General features: G+C 33.3%; 3 protein-coding genes across 4 annotated transcripts; 1 reads left to right on the top strand and 2 right to left on the bottom strand.

Annotated features, from left to right (window-relative positions):
- Window positions 1-3,781: 3,781 nt before the first annotated feature.
- Window positions 3,782-8,568, bottom strand: TOC75-III (translocon at the outer envelope membrane of chloroplasts 75-III). The gene is made up of 7 exons (XM_039038902.2): window positions 7,234-8,568; window positions 6,263-6,484; window positions 6,033-6,140; window positions 5,737-5,928; window positions 5,383-5,631; window positions 4,470-4,724; window positions 3,782-4,379 (listed from the first exon to the last, which is right to left on the bottom strand). Exons 1-7 carry the CDS (start codon window positions 8,383-8,385, stop codon window positions 4,140-4,142), a joined length of 2,418 nt encoding a protein of 805 aa, XP_038894830.1. The 5' UTR covers window positions 8,386-8,568; the 3' UTR covers window positions 3,782-4,139.
- Window positions 8,569-12,232: 3,664 nt separating this feature from the next.
- LOC120082885 (low-temperature-induced protein) lies at window positions 12,233-14,422 on the top strand. The gene is made up of 4 exons (XM_039038272.2): window positions 12,233-12,384; window positions 12,671-12,931; window positions 13,011-14,153; window positions 14,239-14,422. Exons 1-4 carry the CDS (start codon window positions 12,315-12,317, stop codon window positions 14,280-14,282), a joined length of 1,518 nt encoding a protein of 505 aa, XP_038894200.1. The 5' UTR covers window positions 12,233-12,314; the 3' UTR covers window positions 14,283-14,422.
- On the bottom strand, window positions 12,581-18,625 carry LOC120082884 (Major facilitator superfamily protein). 2 transcript variants are annotated; one of them, XR_005483327.2, is made up of 15 exons: window positions 18,298-18,625; window positions 18,110-18,216; window positions 17,531-17,609; window positions 17,350-17,409; window positions 17,197-17,263; window positions 17,003-17,127; window positions 16,803-16,904; window positions 16,327-16,704; window positions 16,162-16,209; window positions 15,982-16,044; window positions 15,800-15,880; window positions 15,592-15,690; window positions 15,252-15,389; window positions 14,803-15,125; window positions 12,581-14,190 (listed from the first exon to the last, which is right to left on the bottom strand). XR_005483327.2 is itself a non-coding variant. In XM_039038270.2 (14 exons), the coding sequence occupies exons 1-14, from the start codon at window positions 18,511-18,513 to the stop codon at window positions 14,991-14,993; spliced, it is 1,698 nt and encodes a 565-aa protein (XP_038894198.1). In that variant the 5' UTR covers window positions 18,514-18,625; the 3' UTR covers window positions 14,642-14,990. The 2 variants fall into 2 exon arrangements, 1 of the variants encoding a protein (XP_038894198.1); XM_039038270.2 differs by lacking the exon at window positions 12,581-14,190 and having other exon boundaries at window positions 14,642-15,125.
- Window positions 18,626-19,389: the final 764 nt, after the last annotated feature.

Genomic DNA, 19,389 nt, shown 5'->3' with positions numbered 1-19,389 from the left:
TATAACTAACCAAACAAAACCTGTATAAAAATACTTCTAAGAAAGAATTGTCAAACACACGTGTGTTTTTATTTTAAGAAGTTTTTTAATCAAAAGTGTTTAAATAAAAATGAATTTTTGAAAAACAATTTTTTTCTAAGTCATTCCAAAATACACTTTCTCTTAGTTTAATTAGAATAATATTTTTTAAAATACACTTTCTCTTTTTTTAAATTTTTTTTTTCCATTTGGAGTTTTTTTCTTTTTAATTATTATTATTTATTAGATTACCTTTTTTTTAATTCTCTCTTCCCTTCTTTGTTTATATGTTTCTTTATTTTAGGAGATTTCATTTATTTTCCTCTATAATTGTGTAATTAAGTATATTTATTTAGGCTATGTGTAGAAAACTCTAATTTAAATTAGTTAAAATGGAAAGTCTAAATGAAATTTTATTTCAAAATCTAGTAAAATCAAAATATCAAATTATTAAAACAATAAATAAAATAAAATTATAATTTGAGTCAAATATCTATTTGAAAATTCAAAATACAAATATTCTTCTAAAATTTTTAGTTTATTTTAAATTTAACTATAATAAAATAATTAAGATGACAAATTTAAACTAATCTAAAATTTAAACATGTACCTCAAATGTCTCTTAGTTATATTTTGGTTTCTTATATTACCAAAATATCTAATAGAAAACTGATCTAATTTTAAACTTTTTGAGACCATTTAAAAGTAAAGATTCTTTAACATTTTACTCAATTTATAAGCATGGTTGGAAAGAATATGAAAACATGTATAAAAACAAGTGAACATTTAGCTAAAATAAGGTTGTATCGACGAAGATATGACCAAAAAAAATTATTGTTCGCATAGAAAAAGTATGTGACCATTGACATCATGTGCGTGTTGCTATGTTTTTGCAATTTTTTTGTTAAGTCTCCATCAATACAATTTTGTTTTAGTTAAATGATTACTCATTTTCATATGTTTTTTCGTGTTCTTACCAACAATACTTATAAAAAGAGCAGAATTTAAAATAATATTGAATATAAATAGTCTTACAACCTTTAAACTTAAGAGTAGTTTGTTTAGTAGGAATCCAAGATTACCATGGAGTGGAAATTTGGATTTATGCATTTGTACATGGGCTTTCTGGATTCTCGTATTGAAAGCATCGTTTTTACTTTTTTAACCTTTTTTCATATACATATATACATCATTTTTCTTTATTTTCATTTTGTAATTAAAATAAGTATTGTCGACTATAATTTCACTCTCTTGGGTTATAATATAGTTGTTTTTATCTTTTTAGAAAGATATTTAAATTTAAATTAATATTTGTTTTGTTAAAAAATCTTAAATTAATATATATTATTTTGTTGAAAAAAATAACAAATAAAGTAATAAAACTATAATAATTGAACAAAAAATTCAATTAGTAAAAACAAATATAAGTTCAAATTATATTAAAAGAATTATAAATTAATGAATAGTCGTTAGAACATTCTTGTAACATTATGTAAATTTAAGACATTCCCGAGTAGAAGTCCTACAAAATAAACATGATTGTTCATGTATTCCTAGATATCTTTCAAAATATTCTTACAAAACAAACATGGTTATCAAAGAATGTCGAACATCTGTAATTTCGGACATCGATAATTTCATGCATCTGAAGATTCCTATTATTTACATGCCCAAAAAACAAACGGTCTCTTAGATTCATTTTACTTTTGGAGTATTAAAGTCAAAGATTGTTCAAGTTGTTTAGTTTACAAGCATGGTTGGAAGGAATGCAAAAAAACGAATGAAAATGAGTGATCATTTAACTAAAACAAATTTGTAAATCGAGAACTTATTGATTACACACATGAGGTCAAAGATCGCATACTTTTTCTACGCATACGATTATTTAGTTTTGGTCATATTTCATCAACTCTGTTTTAGCTAAATGATCACTTGTTTTCATACTTTTTTTTTTATTTATTCCAACTATATTTATAAATTGAGCAAAGTGTTAAAGCATTTCTACTTTTAAATGGTTCCACAAAGTTTAAACTTAAATAATTTTTGTATGAGATATTTTGGTAATATGAGAAACTCAAAAAAATTAAGGGAGAAGTGAGAATTGTTTCATTTAATACTGAGGACAAAGTGTGAATTTCACATCTTCAAATGATTAAGAAAAAAATTATATCTTTAAAAAAGAGATCAATAACATAGAAATTCTTAAATTTTGGGTTAGTTTGGGCAATTTTCCTAATATGGAAATTTTAATCTCTTAAATGTAAAAGGATATCTTGATTATTGAATTTTGAGCCTAATAGATCATTAAATTTTATAAAAAAAAAAAAAAAAAAAAAAAAAAAAAAAAAAAGTGTATAATAAACGGAAAACATGTCTAGTGGTTAAAAAGGGTAAAAAAAAGACATTTTACAAAGGTACATCACATCTTCAAAAGGTTTAAAAGAAAAAACATGTCCTCAAAAAAGAGGCAATTTACATAAGAAGTTTTTAGATTTTGGGTTAGTTTGGACAATTTTTAATTTAATCTCTTACAAGTTTTTTGAACTTTAAAAGATATTTAGATTATTGAATTTTGAATTTTGTATCTAATAGATCATTAAATTTTATAAAAAAAATATTTAATAGATCATTGAACTTTCATGAATTTCTAATAAGTCCTTCAACTTTCATGAGCTTTAAAATTTAGCTCCATATAGTTTTTTAGAATTAACTTTATCTTCTTTTGATTTCTTATATTGGTTTCCATTTATCTTAAATAAAAAAAAAATGAATTCTTAGTCAAATTTTGATAACAAAAACAAGTTTTAAAGACCATTTTTTTTTATTTTCAAAATTTGGCTTGATTTTTTAAAACATTAGTAAAAAGTAGATAACAAAACAAAAAATTTAGAGGTAGAATGTGTATTTATAGGCGCTTAATTTTCAAAAACTAAAAATCGAAAATCAACTTGTTACCAAACGAGATCTTGGTGACTAAATGTTTAATTCAACCAAATATTAGAGATTAAACTAGATGTAAAATATTAATATTTTAAGGTTTATGGATGAGCATGAAGATTTAGAAATAATATTTAAAAATATATATATTGAATATTAAAAGAGGAAAAGAATTTAAACCGTCAAAGCGAGCATAACTTAACTAACAATAATATATAACAAAGTACATATGATGTTTCATAACTTAGAAATGTGTCTTAAACATCATTTTTTTAGAAGTCATTACTTTTAGACAATTAAAAGTTATGTTTTGTCAGCTCCAAATTTCAATATTTTGTCTAATATAGTACCTTAAAGAAAATGCTAAATGTGCCAAATACCCTATTAGTAAGAACCTTTTAAATGGTCTCGACTTGTTTAAAATTTATATATTATTAGACACAAAATTATAAATTTCAAATTTAGTTCAAAAAAACTATTAAAACCCTGTAAAGGGCTAAACATGCAATTTAACCCATCAAAAATATTTTATAAAATCAATAATCCGAGATTAAACAGACAATTATGATTGATTTTATCCCCAAAAAAAAACAAACAAACAAACAAACTTGCCCTCTGATGACTTATGATATTTAAAAATAATTCTGAAATAGTTAAAATTAATATTTTTAAAATTACTTTGAAACTTGTTTTTAAATATTCAAAATTAGTTTTGAAAAAAATAAAAATTACAATTAAAAATGTAAAATCAAACATTAAAATTACTTTTGAATAATTAAGTGCATAACTTGAAGTGATTAAGCCCAAAAAGAAATAAAGATAGCAATTACTTAGCAACGTTCCAAGTTCTGGAATCAGTAAAATTATTCATAAAGTTGAATTATTGTTCAAGCAGAGCATACAATTAAACCAAAGCAAAAAAAATTAACCTAGCATGGATGATTTTCTTGCACCCCTTGGGCTAATTTACCATAATCAGAAAGGTAACAAAGTAAAAAAGAAAAAAAGAAAAAAGGGGCAAGATAAAATGGTAAAAAAATAGACAAGTTTCAAAGGAGAAAAAAAAAATCACTCTTAACTTGATTCTGCATATCATCTTCAGAATACAGCTCCCACATTCTCCAACCACGCAACCTAAAGAGCCGGCTATACTAACCAAAAATGGAATACAAATTTAAACTATCTCAAAACCTTTCTCCAAATCGGAAAAACAAAGCACCCGTGCCTGAGTTATTGTCGACAGCATACTCGACCCGAACAAGGCCTAACTTGACACCAGCACCATATGACGAACCATGACCCATTCGCCTATATACCTCAGTTGGGTTTCCCTTCACATCCTTCGAGCTTCCAAGATCGTTTCCATGTTCAGCAAATGCATATACATGTGTGCCTTTAACAGGGATCCGTAGCTCAGCTGCAAGCTGAAGAAAACCAATAGGCTAGAAATCAGAAGGCTGCTCTCTAGATTTCATGTTGAGAGTTAAATATTTCGGAGAACATTAGAGATTTACCTCGAGGATGTTTCGTGCTGCGCCCAACTCACCCATATTATAACCCCTCACAGAATAGGGCCCTCCAAGGGTAAAAGCATCATAACTTGGAAGGTCTCCTACACAGCCACCATAATGGCCATGGAGGACAAGCACGGGAGGAGGGGGTTTGCCGGCACCTTCTTCCACCTGCTTCAGCTGGAAAAACCGCGTCAATGTAAGCTGGTGGCGGTTGAAGAACGGAAAATTGCTCCCCACCCCAAGGCCTTGGTCTACCTGTAATATACACATGATATTCAACAATCAACCAGAGAGAAACTTTGTTCTATGCCATAAAAATTTCTCAGCGAGTACATTTTGATTGAAAGAACCTGAGCAGTGAGCACTAAGACCACCCATACACACTTCAGTTACAAGTTCTAAAATCTTAGTCACAATTTCAACTGAGAGGAAGAAATTGTAGGGAAAAACAAGCACACATGAAATGAGACAAACGGACTCAAATTTTAAATGCAAATACAAGCAAACGAAATGGTGGATCTATAGATCTCCACCATAGCATACACAAACAGAAAGAAGATAGTTCTAAACTTGTCAAGTAAATCCCTCATGATAGAATATATTAAATTATGAAATGAAGGTGTACAAAACCCTTTTAAATCTGTGTTCTTTCTAACCATTATTTCTATGAAAAAGGGGGCAATGAAAGGGTGACAAAACAGGTCAAGATGCAAAAATTAAGATAGGCTCGCACCTGAAACACATTCCTCTCGCTGACTGTAGTGCCACTAAGGAATTTAGTATTATCCATTATTTAGTATGAAAAGGAGGCAATACAGTTGCTTCGATAAAACAATGAAAGGGTAATACTACATGGCATCAAATTCATACAATACAAACAGGTCAAGATGCAGATATTAAGACAGACTCGCACCTGAAATACATTCCTCTCGCCAACTATAGCACCATTAACGAATTTTGTATTATCCCGCGTTATATTTGCCTGTAAAAATGCCATCCGGTCGGTACCAGTCCCACTCAGAGTTGTGGGTGGTCCATCAGCACTAATACCTCCACCAAGCAATGCCCTCTGGCCATTTGGACAGATATTACTACTTTCATCTCGTGTGATTATCTCTTCCATTACAAGCCCATACGTAAATTTGCTTTGGCGGGTGAAATTCTATTCAACAAATGCCAACATCAGAAACATTGTTTCCAAAATATACTATACTACAAAAGAAAAGGAGATAAATATAGAAAATACTAAGCAGTCACTGATAAGCACCTCAGTAATATTAGCTTTAACACCAGCTCGATCAACCCATATAGGTGGAACTTCATCTGCCCCTGGTCCGCCAGTGAATACAGGACTCAGTTTTCGGCTGTTGAAGCAACTAACTCGAAGAGTTCGATTGCGTAGGTTATAGACACCATCCAGATATGGATGCACATACTCAAGCTTAAATGAAAGATCATCCTGAATAAAGAAAATTGTGGAGATTTCACCATTAAAAATTGTTTGGGACAAGCAGCCTGAAGCAGTGAAAAAGAAAAACTAAACCATAATACTGATTGGACTACCTGAGGATTAAAAAAATTACTTGTTGTTATAGTACCAAGAATAGATCGATTTAATCCTTTGATATTTCGATGTTCAAAAGTAACCGTTCCACCGGGCTGCAGTGAAGCCTAAAAGCACAAAGCCCACAAAAAAGAAACATGTTTGATCATAATTCAAATCTAAACGATGGTAAAAGTAATGGACATAAGCATAACAAGGTAAAAATAAATAGACAAGAAACATAACATACCAAAGTGGGACGTCCACCACGCCCAGGAACAATGCTCCATTCTGAACTGACTTCAGCAGTTTTTTGGTCAAGTTCTTTAAGTTTAATTTCAACAATAATCCCGCCTTCATTCTTCTCGTCAGGTCGTGGATTCACTTCAATATTTGAAAACAAGGCAAGTGAGTTGATGTTCCTCAGAGCTTGCTTTCCTGCTTCTATGTTAAAAACATAGCCTGGGCGAAGCTGTGACACAATTCAAAATTTTCAACGCATGAGAATGCCTAGCCACTCAACAAAGTTGCAAATTGCAATTGTGCACCCAATGATCCAAGAAAACAATTATAACCAAAAACTCATTTGAGATCATGTAATAAAATTTCAAAAGAACGGTCTGGCCATAGTATGAAGTTTAATTTTGAAACACCAAGAAGTTAACATTTGTTTCTCTTTCTTCTTAAGATCAACACCAGATTTGCAATTTTGGTTATATAACAATTTTGGTGTGGACTTGGGAGCACTGTCATGTCTATTTAATCTCTAAACTTAAAAAAAAATAGTTATAAATAAATAATCCATTACATTACTAGATTTTGAATTGCGTCTCTATAAGACCCTCCCATTAACACCATCACCTAAATGATGATGCGACATACTTATTGAATAAATATTGACTCATTTGGAACAATGTGATGAAGAATAGTAGAAAGAAGCAGACAACTGAACAAAATAAATAGAATGACAGTCTGAAAAAGGATTCGATATATCTGCCACATTATTCCAATTTTCTACTTCCCTCCTATGTTGTCTAACAATTACTGTTTCTCCAGTAGCATATATGATAACAACATTAACACAGTCGACTACATAATTGAAACTCTTTAAAGTTTAAGAATTAAATATCCACAACCATCAAACTTTGTGATCACAATTGTAATTTAACCTACGATTACTAAAACAACCAAACACCAAGTGTAGGTTTTAAAGGAATCTACCTGTTTGGGCAGTTCCCTCCTCACCACAGGGAGTTGAGTATTTCCCTCAACAACATTACCAAGCTTATCCTGGAACTGAATCACCAACTGAGTAATGTCCCCTTCCACCACCTCGCAAACAACCTCCTTGGTATTCAAATTCCCAAAATTCACCACCTGAGCGCAAGCATACCCTTCATCATGGTACCATTTCTGAACCCTATCCCGAATCTTCTGCAAAAGCCTCGCACTGACCTTCCCCTGTTCTCTCAACATCTGAAGCACCTCCCTGTACACTGGCATTGGCAACAAACATGGTCTTGCCCTCTCAATTCTCCTCTTGTAATCCTTCTCTTGGTTCCTAAAATACTCAAGCTTCTCCTTGTCCGTCATATCGGCGTCCATTTCCACTGGCTTCGACTGTTGCATCAAACCAACATTGATACATCTGAACTTATCGGCGGACTGCCAAGTACTTTCAGTGAACGAAATTGTGACACCAAGAGTACCATCAGCGTTAGTTTTCCCTTCCAAATCAACCTTCTCAAACATCCCACAAGTCGCAAGAGTTTCCAGCTCTTTCTGAAGCTGAGCCTTAGTGTAAATCCCGCCAGGTCTCAAAGAAACCATCTCAAAAAACGAGTCCTCGGTACCAACGGTGATTCCCCTCCGGCGGTCAAAGAAAAGAATATCAGAAACCTTATATTTCTTAAACCCACTAAGCTTATTGAGCTGCACAACAATGTTAGCAGGCAAACCATGAGAATCCCATTCCTGATTCTGAGGCTCGTCAGCCAATGCAGCAGGGGAAAAGAATTTCCTCCAAAACCCACCACTGTCTCCACCGCCACCACCACCTCCACCGCCAAATCCACCACCCCCACCAAAGTTTCCATCCCCATTCCCAAGAAACGAACAGAATTTGAGAACAAGGGTGACAGAGGAGGACAGAGCAAGGGCTTTAGCGATGGATTTGAGGTGGGGTTTTGAGGGGGTGGATTGAATGGGTTGTGGGGTTTGGGAAGAAGAAGATAGATGGCATTTGAAGGTGGGAAGATGGGGGTTGGTAGAAGCGGCGATTTGGGGCGGAATCCGGCGAGTGCGGCGGGAAGCCGGTGAGTTGGGGAAATTTGTGGAAGTGGGGAGATGGGTATGCGCCGCGAGGGCTGGCATTTTGGGTTTGAAGAAGAAGGGCAAAGAGAAAGAGAAAAGGAGATAAGAGAATGAAGAAATGGGGATTTTGGTTTGGTTTCGCTCTCTTTCTCTCTCTCTCTCTGCTTCCTTCACTACTCTCTATTGGGGTTTTTCGAAAATCGAGAGTTTTTTTTTTTTTTCTTTTTTCTTTTTTCTGAAGGCGACTTTTACAATGTTAATTATTATTATTATTTCCTAATTTCTATATTTGTCCTTTTTATTATTGCTAATGGAACTTTACAAAAATTAATCGACTTTTCTCTGTCTTATTAATATTATAATTAAGATTAAAATATCACTTTCTGTCTTTATATTTTATTTTTTATTTTTTTCATTTTAATCATCTACTTTTAAATTTTAGTTTTTATACTTACCTATTTTGTTCTTAAAAATTAAATTTTAATAACGTTTTTACTAAAAAGACCATAATTCAATTGACTTTATATGGGTTAACAACCACAAAAATTATACTAAAAATAATAATAATAATGGCATTTTTCATTTCAGTTAATTGTATTTCAATGGATCTCAAACTCAAAAATATCTTTTCATTTATTTTTTAAAAATTATTTTAAGTTAATTGTTGAGTTTATTTTTATTTTAAAATTACGTATAGTAATGACCCTGGTTAAACATTTTAATGAATAAGAGAGATGAAAGCAACGAGAGATGAGATAGAGAGGAAAAAAAATATTTATCGATATAAGCAAAAGGTTATATAACCTTGATTTCAAAAACTAGGTCAAATAGTATTTTCTTCTGATAGTTTGGACTATAGTACAATTTTTTTTCTTTTATTTTGAATTCTCACCCAACAATGACTCTTAAGTAATTTTGGTAATGTAATTGGAATCAACTTTTGAACTGGAATTTGTTTTAAATTCCAAAATTGACTTTCAATTTCACTCCACCACTACCTTAAAAAAGAAAAAACAAACAAACAAACAAAATTTAAACTTTATTTTCCCTACAACTTTATGTACAATTTTTTTTAAAAAAAAAAAAACAAATCGAAAAAAATGTCAAACTATTTACATAAATAACAAAAAAATATAATGGTAGACACTAATAAACTTCTATCGACGTCTATCACATAGTATCAATGATAGACTTCTATCAGTTTCTATCAATAATAAACATTGATATACTTCTTTCAGCTTCTATCAAAAAATATTAAATTTTGTTATTTTATGTAAATAATTTTCTTATTTTTCTACTTTTGAAAATCCTCTTTTTTTTTACATTCTATTGATTTTGTTTTTCAACCTCTAATAATTTTTTCAAGTGGGTTTATTGGGATAGTCTTTATTCTTCAAAACAAATTTAAGTAGCCATGGACATTCATACAATTCAACAAATATATAGAAGAATCACTAACAAAATAAAAGCATACACAAAATTTTTATGACTAATCGTCGCCAGAGCGAAACGGTAGGTAATATTGTTACACACTCTATCACAGTTAGATAAAGACGTTACCCTCACTTTGAGGGCCAGAGCCTCAAACTCCCCCCACAAAAAGAAAAAAAAATTCAAAAAATGAATTACAAATCTGATTAATCAAGTCAGCACATCTGGTTCACCTTCTCTGTATGAAAAAAAAAACTTGTCAAAAGTCTTTGTTTGAATGAGATCACCTCACCTCCGAAAGACTCTTGACATCAAAGTATGAAGTCTGTCTTTGCTAAATCTGAATTGTCCCACCACTCAGAGAAAGACTTGAACCCAAAGCCGTAGCTCAACAAATATTTGAGAGAATGTTGAAGCCATTAAATAAATATCAAACCTTGAGCATGGAACTCTATAAAGTGGACAAGAGGCTTCATTACAACGTCTTATCGAGAGAAACAATATAAATACTTCTTAAAATTGTTGAATGTGGATTTAAAAATTTATATTTCTTTACTAATTGATACAATTTGAACTACATTTTTAATTTCTCTCTTTATCCAAATAGTACAAATCTTTCAATTATATTCTTCTCCTCCAATACTTTATCCTTCCTTTGTGAGACGTTTGCGGTAACGACTATTCCAAAACTATAATAATCAACTGCAATAAACATTATTTTAAAACTCTCAATTAACTACAGTCAATACTATTTCAAAACTCTCCTTCACTATAGTATTTACTATTTGCTACCGTTTTGTTTACTATTTTATTCTCAAACTAAAATAGTTTACACCCCAAACACATATTATTATAACCCAAATTAAAATAATCTACATTTCAAACACAAACTATTATAATGAAACTATAATAATCTAGGATTATAATAATCAATTCTTTGTCCCGAATACACCCTTAATGGTTACACCTAAAATCAAAAGGCATGTTTATTGGAAGAATTGTGACTCTTCCTTTAGAAGCTGTCTCTAAAGGACATGTATATGAAAAGAGATGACATATGAATTCACCAATTAGATATGCATTTGAATTGTATGTTTAATTAAATCTTAAATTTTTTTTATTTTCTGTATAGTAAATTAATGATTTTTTAAATAGTAAAAATTATCAAAAATATCCTTAAATAATGGTGTTGGTTTCGATTATACCAATAAACTTTAAAAATTTTCATTTTAACCTTTGAAATTCAAAATTTGTGTCAAAATATGGTAGGCTTTTTACTTTAAATTAATATGTGAAAATTTTATGTTCACTTATGCAATCAAATCTAAAAAAATGCACATAAAAAATAAAGACACATCATTTGTGAACAATACATGTTGTTGTCTTCCTCATTTCAATCTCAAGCCTCCATTTTTTCTTATTTCTCTGTTTACGATTTTTTTCCTAACTTAATTCCAAAGTAATCTCAATATATGTTTAGATTTGTTCATATTAACAACATATAAGTAGACAAACTTTTCCGTCCATGACTTTAACGACAAAAGCTTTAAGGGTTGTTTTGAAACAAACTTCAAATTTTGATGGTTAAAATGAAATTTTCAAAGTTTAGGAGTATAATTAAAATCAACCTCATAGTTCAAGAATATCTTTGATAATTTAATCTTAAAAAATATTAAAGTTCAGGGACTGAATTTATAATATGACCTAAATTTATTTAGATAGCTATTGGCTTGATTATTACAGTAGCTTTGATATAATCTATATTTTATTTTTCATCCTTTAGTAGTGATTTGAGGGGAAGGTGGGAAAGAAAATGACCACATAAATTAAAGAATTGTCTAGAAAAGAGGTCTGATATATTATGAAACATGAAAAAACAATCTTTCAAAGAGACGAATTTATTAGTGAACTAAATAAAAAAAAATTATCACACTTAAAGTCAACATAGCAACTCATAACTTTGAAAATAAACTACGGAAACGATCTGTTTGTTTAAAAAAAAAAAATGTAAGATACAAATCATCCTAGAATTTCAACCAGAATTTTTTTAAAAAAAGATATTAATTTACTATTTTAACATTTCTTTTAACTTAACAATGAAATGAGAAATCGAAGATTTGACGTTCTGATTGATAACATATATCTTAATCCAATTCATTTATATCGAATGAATATTTTGTTTTTGTTTTATTTTAAAGTCTTACAAACACATAAAAATGGGAGGGAGGGAGGGAGGGAGTAAGTAGTTTTTGAAGACATGAAGTTGATTTGTGTGTGTTGGTTGGTCAATTGCTAAGAAGTAGGCTTATGTAAAGGAGAAAGAAAGGCTTTAATAAACACTCTTGTTGGATCTTCCTTTCTTGAAAAATTTTAGCCCACAAATATATTTAGTATAACAATTCTACATGTGGTTCATGTTTAAGTTCTCACCTCCAGCAACTTCATCCCTACAAATTCACCTCTTTTTTCTTTTCTCCTCTTCAACTTTATATATACACACATGCTTTCATTGAGGAACAATTAAATAGAAACAAAAGAAAGAGACTCAACAAATCATCATGTCTCAGTTCAATCACATGCAAGCATATGGTGGCAATGCCAGCCCAACCATGGAACAACTTCTTCGAGGTAGAGACCAGTTGTCGTTTTTTTGATGATTTTTGTCCAAAATAGGTATAGGTTCTCCAGCCCCTTATACTTCACATATTTTGAAATATGGCTAAACTTTATGATAGTTATTTTTTAAGATATGAACCAAAGTTAAAGAAATGTTAGTAAAAAGAACTCTCATCTCTTTTGGAACTGTAATCTCAAGCATAGCACACAAGATGAAAAGTGCTTTTTGTTATAAACAAATCCATTGAAAATTACAGCTTTTGCAGAATTAACATGGTTTAGTAATTTCCATGTGCAGAAGGGGATGCTTCGAGATGGTCTCCAACACACGCATCCCCAGTGCTCGTAAAGGACCACGACCCCGAAGAGAATACCAATCACCATCAAAAGAAATCGGTTTTCACCAAGGTGAAGGAAAAAGCAAAGAAACTGAGATACTCTCTCAGCAACAAGAAGAGGCACGGTGAAGACGAGAACACTACGCCGTCGTGGGGTTATAATTTGGATGAGGATGAAGATGAGGAGGATGATATCGATGCTGAATATCTTGGAGCCCCAAGTAACTTTCTTTCCATTTCCATGCTTCAAATTCCATTTATTGATTTGAACTTAAACAACATCCTTCTTTTCATTTGTAGTGTATGAATCAGAGCTCGCGCCGGAGGACTGCAAAGAGAATGCTAGGCAGCATCCTCGAGCAGATCCTGTGATTGCTGAGAATCATGTCTTGGCAAATACCATAAAGCTTGCATCTGGACAAGACGAAAAACCTTTCAACTCTACAGAGACGTCATCTCATATGATCGTCGGGTCGTCTCGTGGCAATAGCAAGACATCAACTGAAATTACAACTGCAAATAGCACCATGAAGAAAATACAAGAAAATGAGATTGCTAAGCCTTCTAGTCCAAGCAAGACACTAACTGAAGCTGTGACTGAGAAGTTGGCACCAGTTTATTCCACTGTTACTGATGCTACTCATGCTATTGCTTCAAAGATTCAGAGCCTCACCGTCTCAGCTCCGTCCAACTCATCAACTCGTTCTTCACCATCAACTCCAAGAAAAGCTTCTTCCCCAACAATTCAGAAGACAAGTTCTGACCCAACAGCTACACAAGCACCAAAGCTTGGTAAAGGAACTGAGCAGATATGGGATAAAGGAGTTTCAGTAAAGGAGTACTTGATGCACAAGTTTGAGCCAGGTGAAGATGAGAGAGCACTTTCTCAGGTGTTGTCCGATGCACTGAGTCCAAGAACAAAGCCTGGTGTAGGTGTGGTAGAGAAGATGAGAGAAGCAGTCAATTCTATGTTGCGGGCTGGGGAGGTACAACAGCCAAAGGCTACACATTTGAGTGCAAAATCTTCGTCACAGGTTGAAGTGGCACCACAACCAGTGGCTGCACACTTGGTTCCGAAATCTTCATCAAGGGCTGAGAAGGCACCAGAGCCAGTGGCTGCAAAATCATTGGTGCGAGCTGAAGTGACACCACAACCAATGGCTACTCATTTGGCTGCAAAACCTTCATCCTCGGTGGAGAAGGCACCACAGCCAGTGGCTGCAAAATCTTCGTCACATGCCGAGGTGGCACCACAAGCAATTCTGGCAGTACATTTGGCTGCAAAACCTTCATCACAGGCCAAGGCAGCACCACAGGCAGTTCTGGCTACACATTTTACTGCAAAACCTTCATTACCAACGGAGGCGACACCACAACCAATGGTTGCACATTTAGCTCCAAAATCTTCAACGAGCGCGCCAATCTTTACCACCACTCATAGAGGTGAGTTATTGCAACTTCCTGTTTCTACTTTTACACCCTGTGACATGCATGTGCATATAATACATAATATAACTTTCTGATGCAGTGGCTGAGGAAGAAAACCTTGAAAGAATACTCCAAGCAAATTAACGGATATATGCAGCACATCAGAAGTTCTAGACACAGACACCAAACAACAAAACAATAAACAATTTACAACTATAGTTCCCTTCATTTGTTTGATTGAGTTCAGTTGTATTGTACCAATAAAATACTTCTGCAGTATTGTCTATTTCAGATTGACGTGAAGAATGCAAGGGATGCTTGTGTTCAAATCTTAATTTTCCTCATACGTTTAGAAATGTACTCTTACGGGTTTATTTTGAACATTTAATAAGGAATGTTTGTTTCTACAAATAAGGTAGTAAGGAATTTTGTAAATTCATAGTTTCAGTCTTTCAACTCTTCAAACGTTTTAAATAAATATAGCCACGAACTCTACAGTCAAATTTTCAAACAGTTATGCATTTTTTTTAAATTTAATTCAAATATATGACTGTAGACAAATTGGCATTATAATAATATAGAAAACAAAGCTGTAGATTTCAGACATACTGGTAAGAACATTTAGAAATACACATTTCAAGAAGGGAGAAAAGCATGTGTACACCTATTCAATTTGAGACAGTTGTTTTTTAGCCACTCTATATTTGCATATTTGACAGATCCCCGTCGTGTCAGCATCTCCAAGTGAGATATATGTTGCAGTGATTCTGCAAATGTTGGGCAATTCAACCGCTGCAAACATATGTTTATTACTGAAATCTCATGAAGGAGAATTTGGCCGCTGCATGTATATCACTTCAAGATTTTGGATTCTATTTCTTCTAGACTTAGACCTTTGGTCTCGGGAACTTGAAGAGCTACAAAAAGAAGTGAAAGCAATGCAATGGCACCAAAAAGAAGGAAAAGGTTTTCTGCTCCAAGCAATTCCTGTAAAATAGCAATTCAAGCATCTATCCACCTCAATGATTACAGAAATAGTGGGGAGAATGGTAAGAATAAGCAACTATTCTTAGATGGGAATTAGTAGTAAGGCAAAAGTAACGGAATAACAACCTTCAGAGGTGAAAATGCAAATGTGACAATAGCATTTGAACCAAAATTAGTAAGAACTGCAAGACTGATTCCTTTCCCTCTAGTTCGAAGTGGAAATATTTCAGACACCATAAGCCAACTGATTGGTCCAAAGGATATCTGTCATGGCATTTCAAAAAGTTTTTCACATCCTTTGCTGATAAGAACAACTAGCAAAACAAAAAACTAGTGAAATTCTAGTTTCGTTTTGAGTTTGTTTATAATTCAGGAAGACTGATTATTCTATAAAAGTGTGCATATGTGGGAAGAGAAGCCTGATCAACAAATACCTTATGGCTAAAGGAGCAAGAGAAAATTATACCTGATAACAACCTACATACAAAAGCAGGGCAGCTACAGCGACAATGGGGAACCCACCAAGAAATTTGTAGTAAGCCGAAAGAAGAAGCAAGGAAAGCGCCTGCAGTAGTATAAGATGGCAGAATTAGAACCCCAAGCAAGCCATTCTTCAAAGACTACAAGGTTATTGGAGATGCCGCCAAGAAATGGATATGGTTAAAAATGCTTACAATTCCACTAACACCTCCAATGAGCAAGGGTCTTCTTCCAAGATCATCGACTTTTAGAACAGCTACCCACGTCATAAGCAACTGGAGGAAGAACGATCAGGAGCAAATTAGGAATAATGATCAGGAGACAAACATTCTTTCCTTGATTTAGATTGCATGTTCTTTTAAATTATCTCTTTCACCTTAAACACCCCAATAACAACTGAGACTCTAGTAGCGTCAGAGGCAGCAGCAAATCCTGCATTCTTGAGTCATAATGGTGTATATAAATTATGGTCTATCAGAGAGCAACAAAATTGGCTTCTTGAGCTATAATGGAACAAAACTTTTGGTTAAGTAGAGAGAGATGGGAGGGTCAAAACCTGAAGAATGGGACCTGCATAATATAGAACACTCGGCTGTCCAGTTATCTGTTACAGATGATAGAATTTGTAGATAACTTGAGTTACTTGTTCTTTATGCTAAAATGTCGTTCTTCAAAAAGAAAGGACTAATAGAAAAATCAAATTTTAGAGATAACTACACACCTGCTGAAAGAGAACCAAACCTCCACCAATTATGAAGGCTTTCAAACTCGGGCCTTGAAAGACCTCCCAAATACTCCCTTCAGATTCCTGCTCTGAATAGGCAGATTTCAGGGAGAGAAATGTTGCTTCTATTTGCTTCTCGGATACTTTATCACCAGGAGGTCGTCCTCTAAGTTTACTCAAGGCCACAATTGCTCTCTCTTTGGAATCCTGTGAAGTCGCTTTACCTTGAACGGCCCTAAGAAGTAACCAACGAGGCGATGGCGGGAGAAGCCACATTCCTAATCCCATCAATGAAGCAACCGGTGCACTAAGTCCATACATGTATCGCCATCCTCCAACTGCATTAATCTGAAGACTTCCAACTAAATACCCCATCTGCAGAATGCCAAATTCTTCGAAAGTTAGCTAATTTTCACAGTGAATTCTCAAAATGGAAGTAGCTTAAACAACACGGAAAAGTTTATGGGCAGTACCAAAATTCCTAGCACTATAAACAGTTCCTTTAAAGATACTAAAGTTCCTCGAATCTTGGACGGACACGTTTCGGCTATATAAAGTGGAGCCCCATGCATGGCCTGTTAAATTGAAAAAGAACCAAAGCGAGTTAACTTTATATATCAAAATGTTCTTGTAGTCCAAGGGACTTGTATGGAGAGTAAAGCAATAGAATTACCAGACCAATACCAAGGCCGTAGAGAAGCCTTCCCGCCAGAAGAACGCCCAGATCAGGGCTATAAGCAGTGGTCAGGCTACCAAGGGCATATAGTACAGCTGCTATAATTAGTTCCCTCCTTCGTCCTTAATAATCAAAATAATAGAACCAGTCAAATAAACTTCATAAGAAGCTTCAAACTTCAAAGCACGTACCGAGAAAGTCTGCAATTGGGTACACAAGGAAGGAACCAAGAAGTGCTCCATACAAAGAGCCACTAACCTAAATTCAAGGGATACACAAGACAGAAAAGTTTTGGAGATATTGGCATTGTAGTTTCAATTGTAAGTCCTATATGAGAAACTCACCACAAGACCAAGTTGAACGGCAGAAAGGTTAAACCAACTGGTGCCACTAAGCTCCGGTGACTAACATTATGAAAGTAAAAAACAGAAAAGTCAAGAACCATATGCGGTATATCTTCTCAACTAGAGAACACTTTTTTGGTGTAAAAAGAAAACTGATTCTATCAGAAATATATAGATGAACCTGCAATGAGAGGGTAGCTCCAGATGTGGCACCAATGTCATATCCAAACAACAAACCTCCCAAGGCAGGGAACAAGAACCTAATACAAAATTTGATGAGGCAGTTTGCTGATTCAAAAACCCCAAAAGTAATCAAATGCTTGCTAGCTAAAACCAAACCCAGTTGATGAATTGACCACATATGGTTCTTAGTTCAATGAGAGCAAACCCCCTAAACCCCAAAGTAACAAAATGCTAACTAGCTAAAACCAGACCCAATTGATGTATTGACCTCACATGGTTCTTAATTCAATGAAGAACAAACCCCAAAAACCCAAAAATAATAAAATGCTAACTAGCTAAAGCTAGACCCAATTGATGAATTGACATCACATGGTTCATCATTCAATGAAGAGCAAACCCCAAAAACCCAAAAGTAATAGAATGCTAACTAGCTAAAACCAGACCCAATTGATGAATTTACCTCACGTGGTTCTTAATTCAAAGAAGAGAAAATCCCATAAACCCAGAAATTTATTCAACGAATAGCACAAGCACAGATCAGAAATCAGCAAAAAAGAGATGGAAACCGGAAACGTACGGCAAAATGACAGAAGACCAAGAAAACTCTTCTTCATTGGCTGCTTCAGAATCAACCGACTTGGTTTGTTCCTCCCCAGATGAATAATCAGCCCGATCACCACCAACCTACAGAGCAAACAAGAATTAAAGCAAAAAAAAAATCAAATCAACAGACCAAATCCGAATGGAATTCCGAGATTTCTGGACCTTGGGAATGAGCCTGAGCTTGGAAACAGAGGAAGAAGAAGTTGGGTTATGGAATAAGGCCTGTAAATTGGCAGTGAATGATGAAACCAGCAATGGGGTAGTGCGAGTAGAGGAGAAGAGAACTCGGGAAGCCTTCAAATGGGTTTTATGCGTGTATGAAAGAGAGGGCTTATGAGTGAAGAGAGGTCGAATTGGCAAACAGAAGGCCATGGCCATGGCAGAGCGATCGCAGAGAAAGAAAGATGAACGTGGACATTGTCACACTGCTGCATTTCATTGGATGTTTTATCTATTGTTGTGTTGAGAATCTTGTGGCTGTGGCCATCTTTCATTGCTCTTTTCCTTTGACTTGTGATGTTTTGTAGTGTTTTTTCCTTTTTTTTTTTTTCAAAGAAAACATTTTTTTAAGTACTTTTTCAACTCTCTTTCAACAAATTATATGATTGAAATTAGAAGATGATTTTGCCCTTAAAAAAATTAGAAGATTATTCTAAATTCTTTATTTTGGGGAAAATTTTTTAATTGAATTTAATTAAAACTTTGTGTATTGTGTAAGAGTTGGAAATGAAAATAATGATAATAATGCTGAGTAATAGTTTTGATTAAGGTTAAAAAAAAATTTCTCTTCAACTTTGAATAATATTTTACTCCATCATCTTTAATGGGTAGCGATTTAATTTTTGAAATTTAATAAGTAACGATCTAAATCTTATTTGGTAATCATTTCGGATTTTGTTTTCTATTCTTGAAAATTAAGTCTAAGTACCTCTTCCACATCTAAAACTTTTATTTTGATGTCTACTTTTTATATATATTTTTAAAAACCAAGTCAAATTTTAAAAATTAAAGAATGAGTTTTTAATTTTTCTTTTTTTTAAAAAAATGGTTAATAATAGAACTCTCCTACTTAGATTGATACTAACCATGGTACGAAAATGAAAGGAGGTAGACTCAATTTTCAAGAACCAAAAATAAAAAACGAAAGTCTCATCTGGTAACCATTTCATTTTTTGTTTTTTGAAAATTAAGTCTATTTCTTTCCTGCTTCTTACATTCATTTGCATATTTCTTAATTAGAATAGTTGAATTTGT

Source organism: Benincasa hispida, chromosome 8 (genome assembly GCF_027475165.1).
Source record: "Benincasa hispida cultivar pf3 chromosome 8, pf3_genome.v1.1, whole genome shotgun sequence".
Lineage (NCBI taxonomy): Eukaryota > Viridiplantae > Streptophyta > Magnoliopsida > Cucurbitales > Cucurbitaceae > Benincasa > Benincasa hispida.
This window is presented reverse-complemented; position numbering and strand designations above follow the sequence as displayed.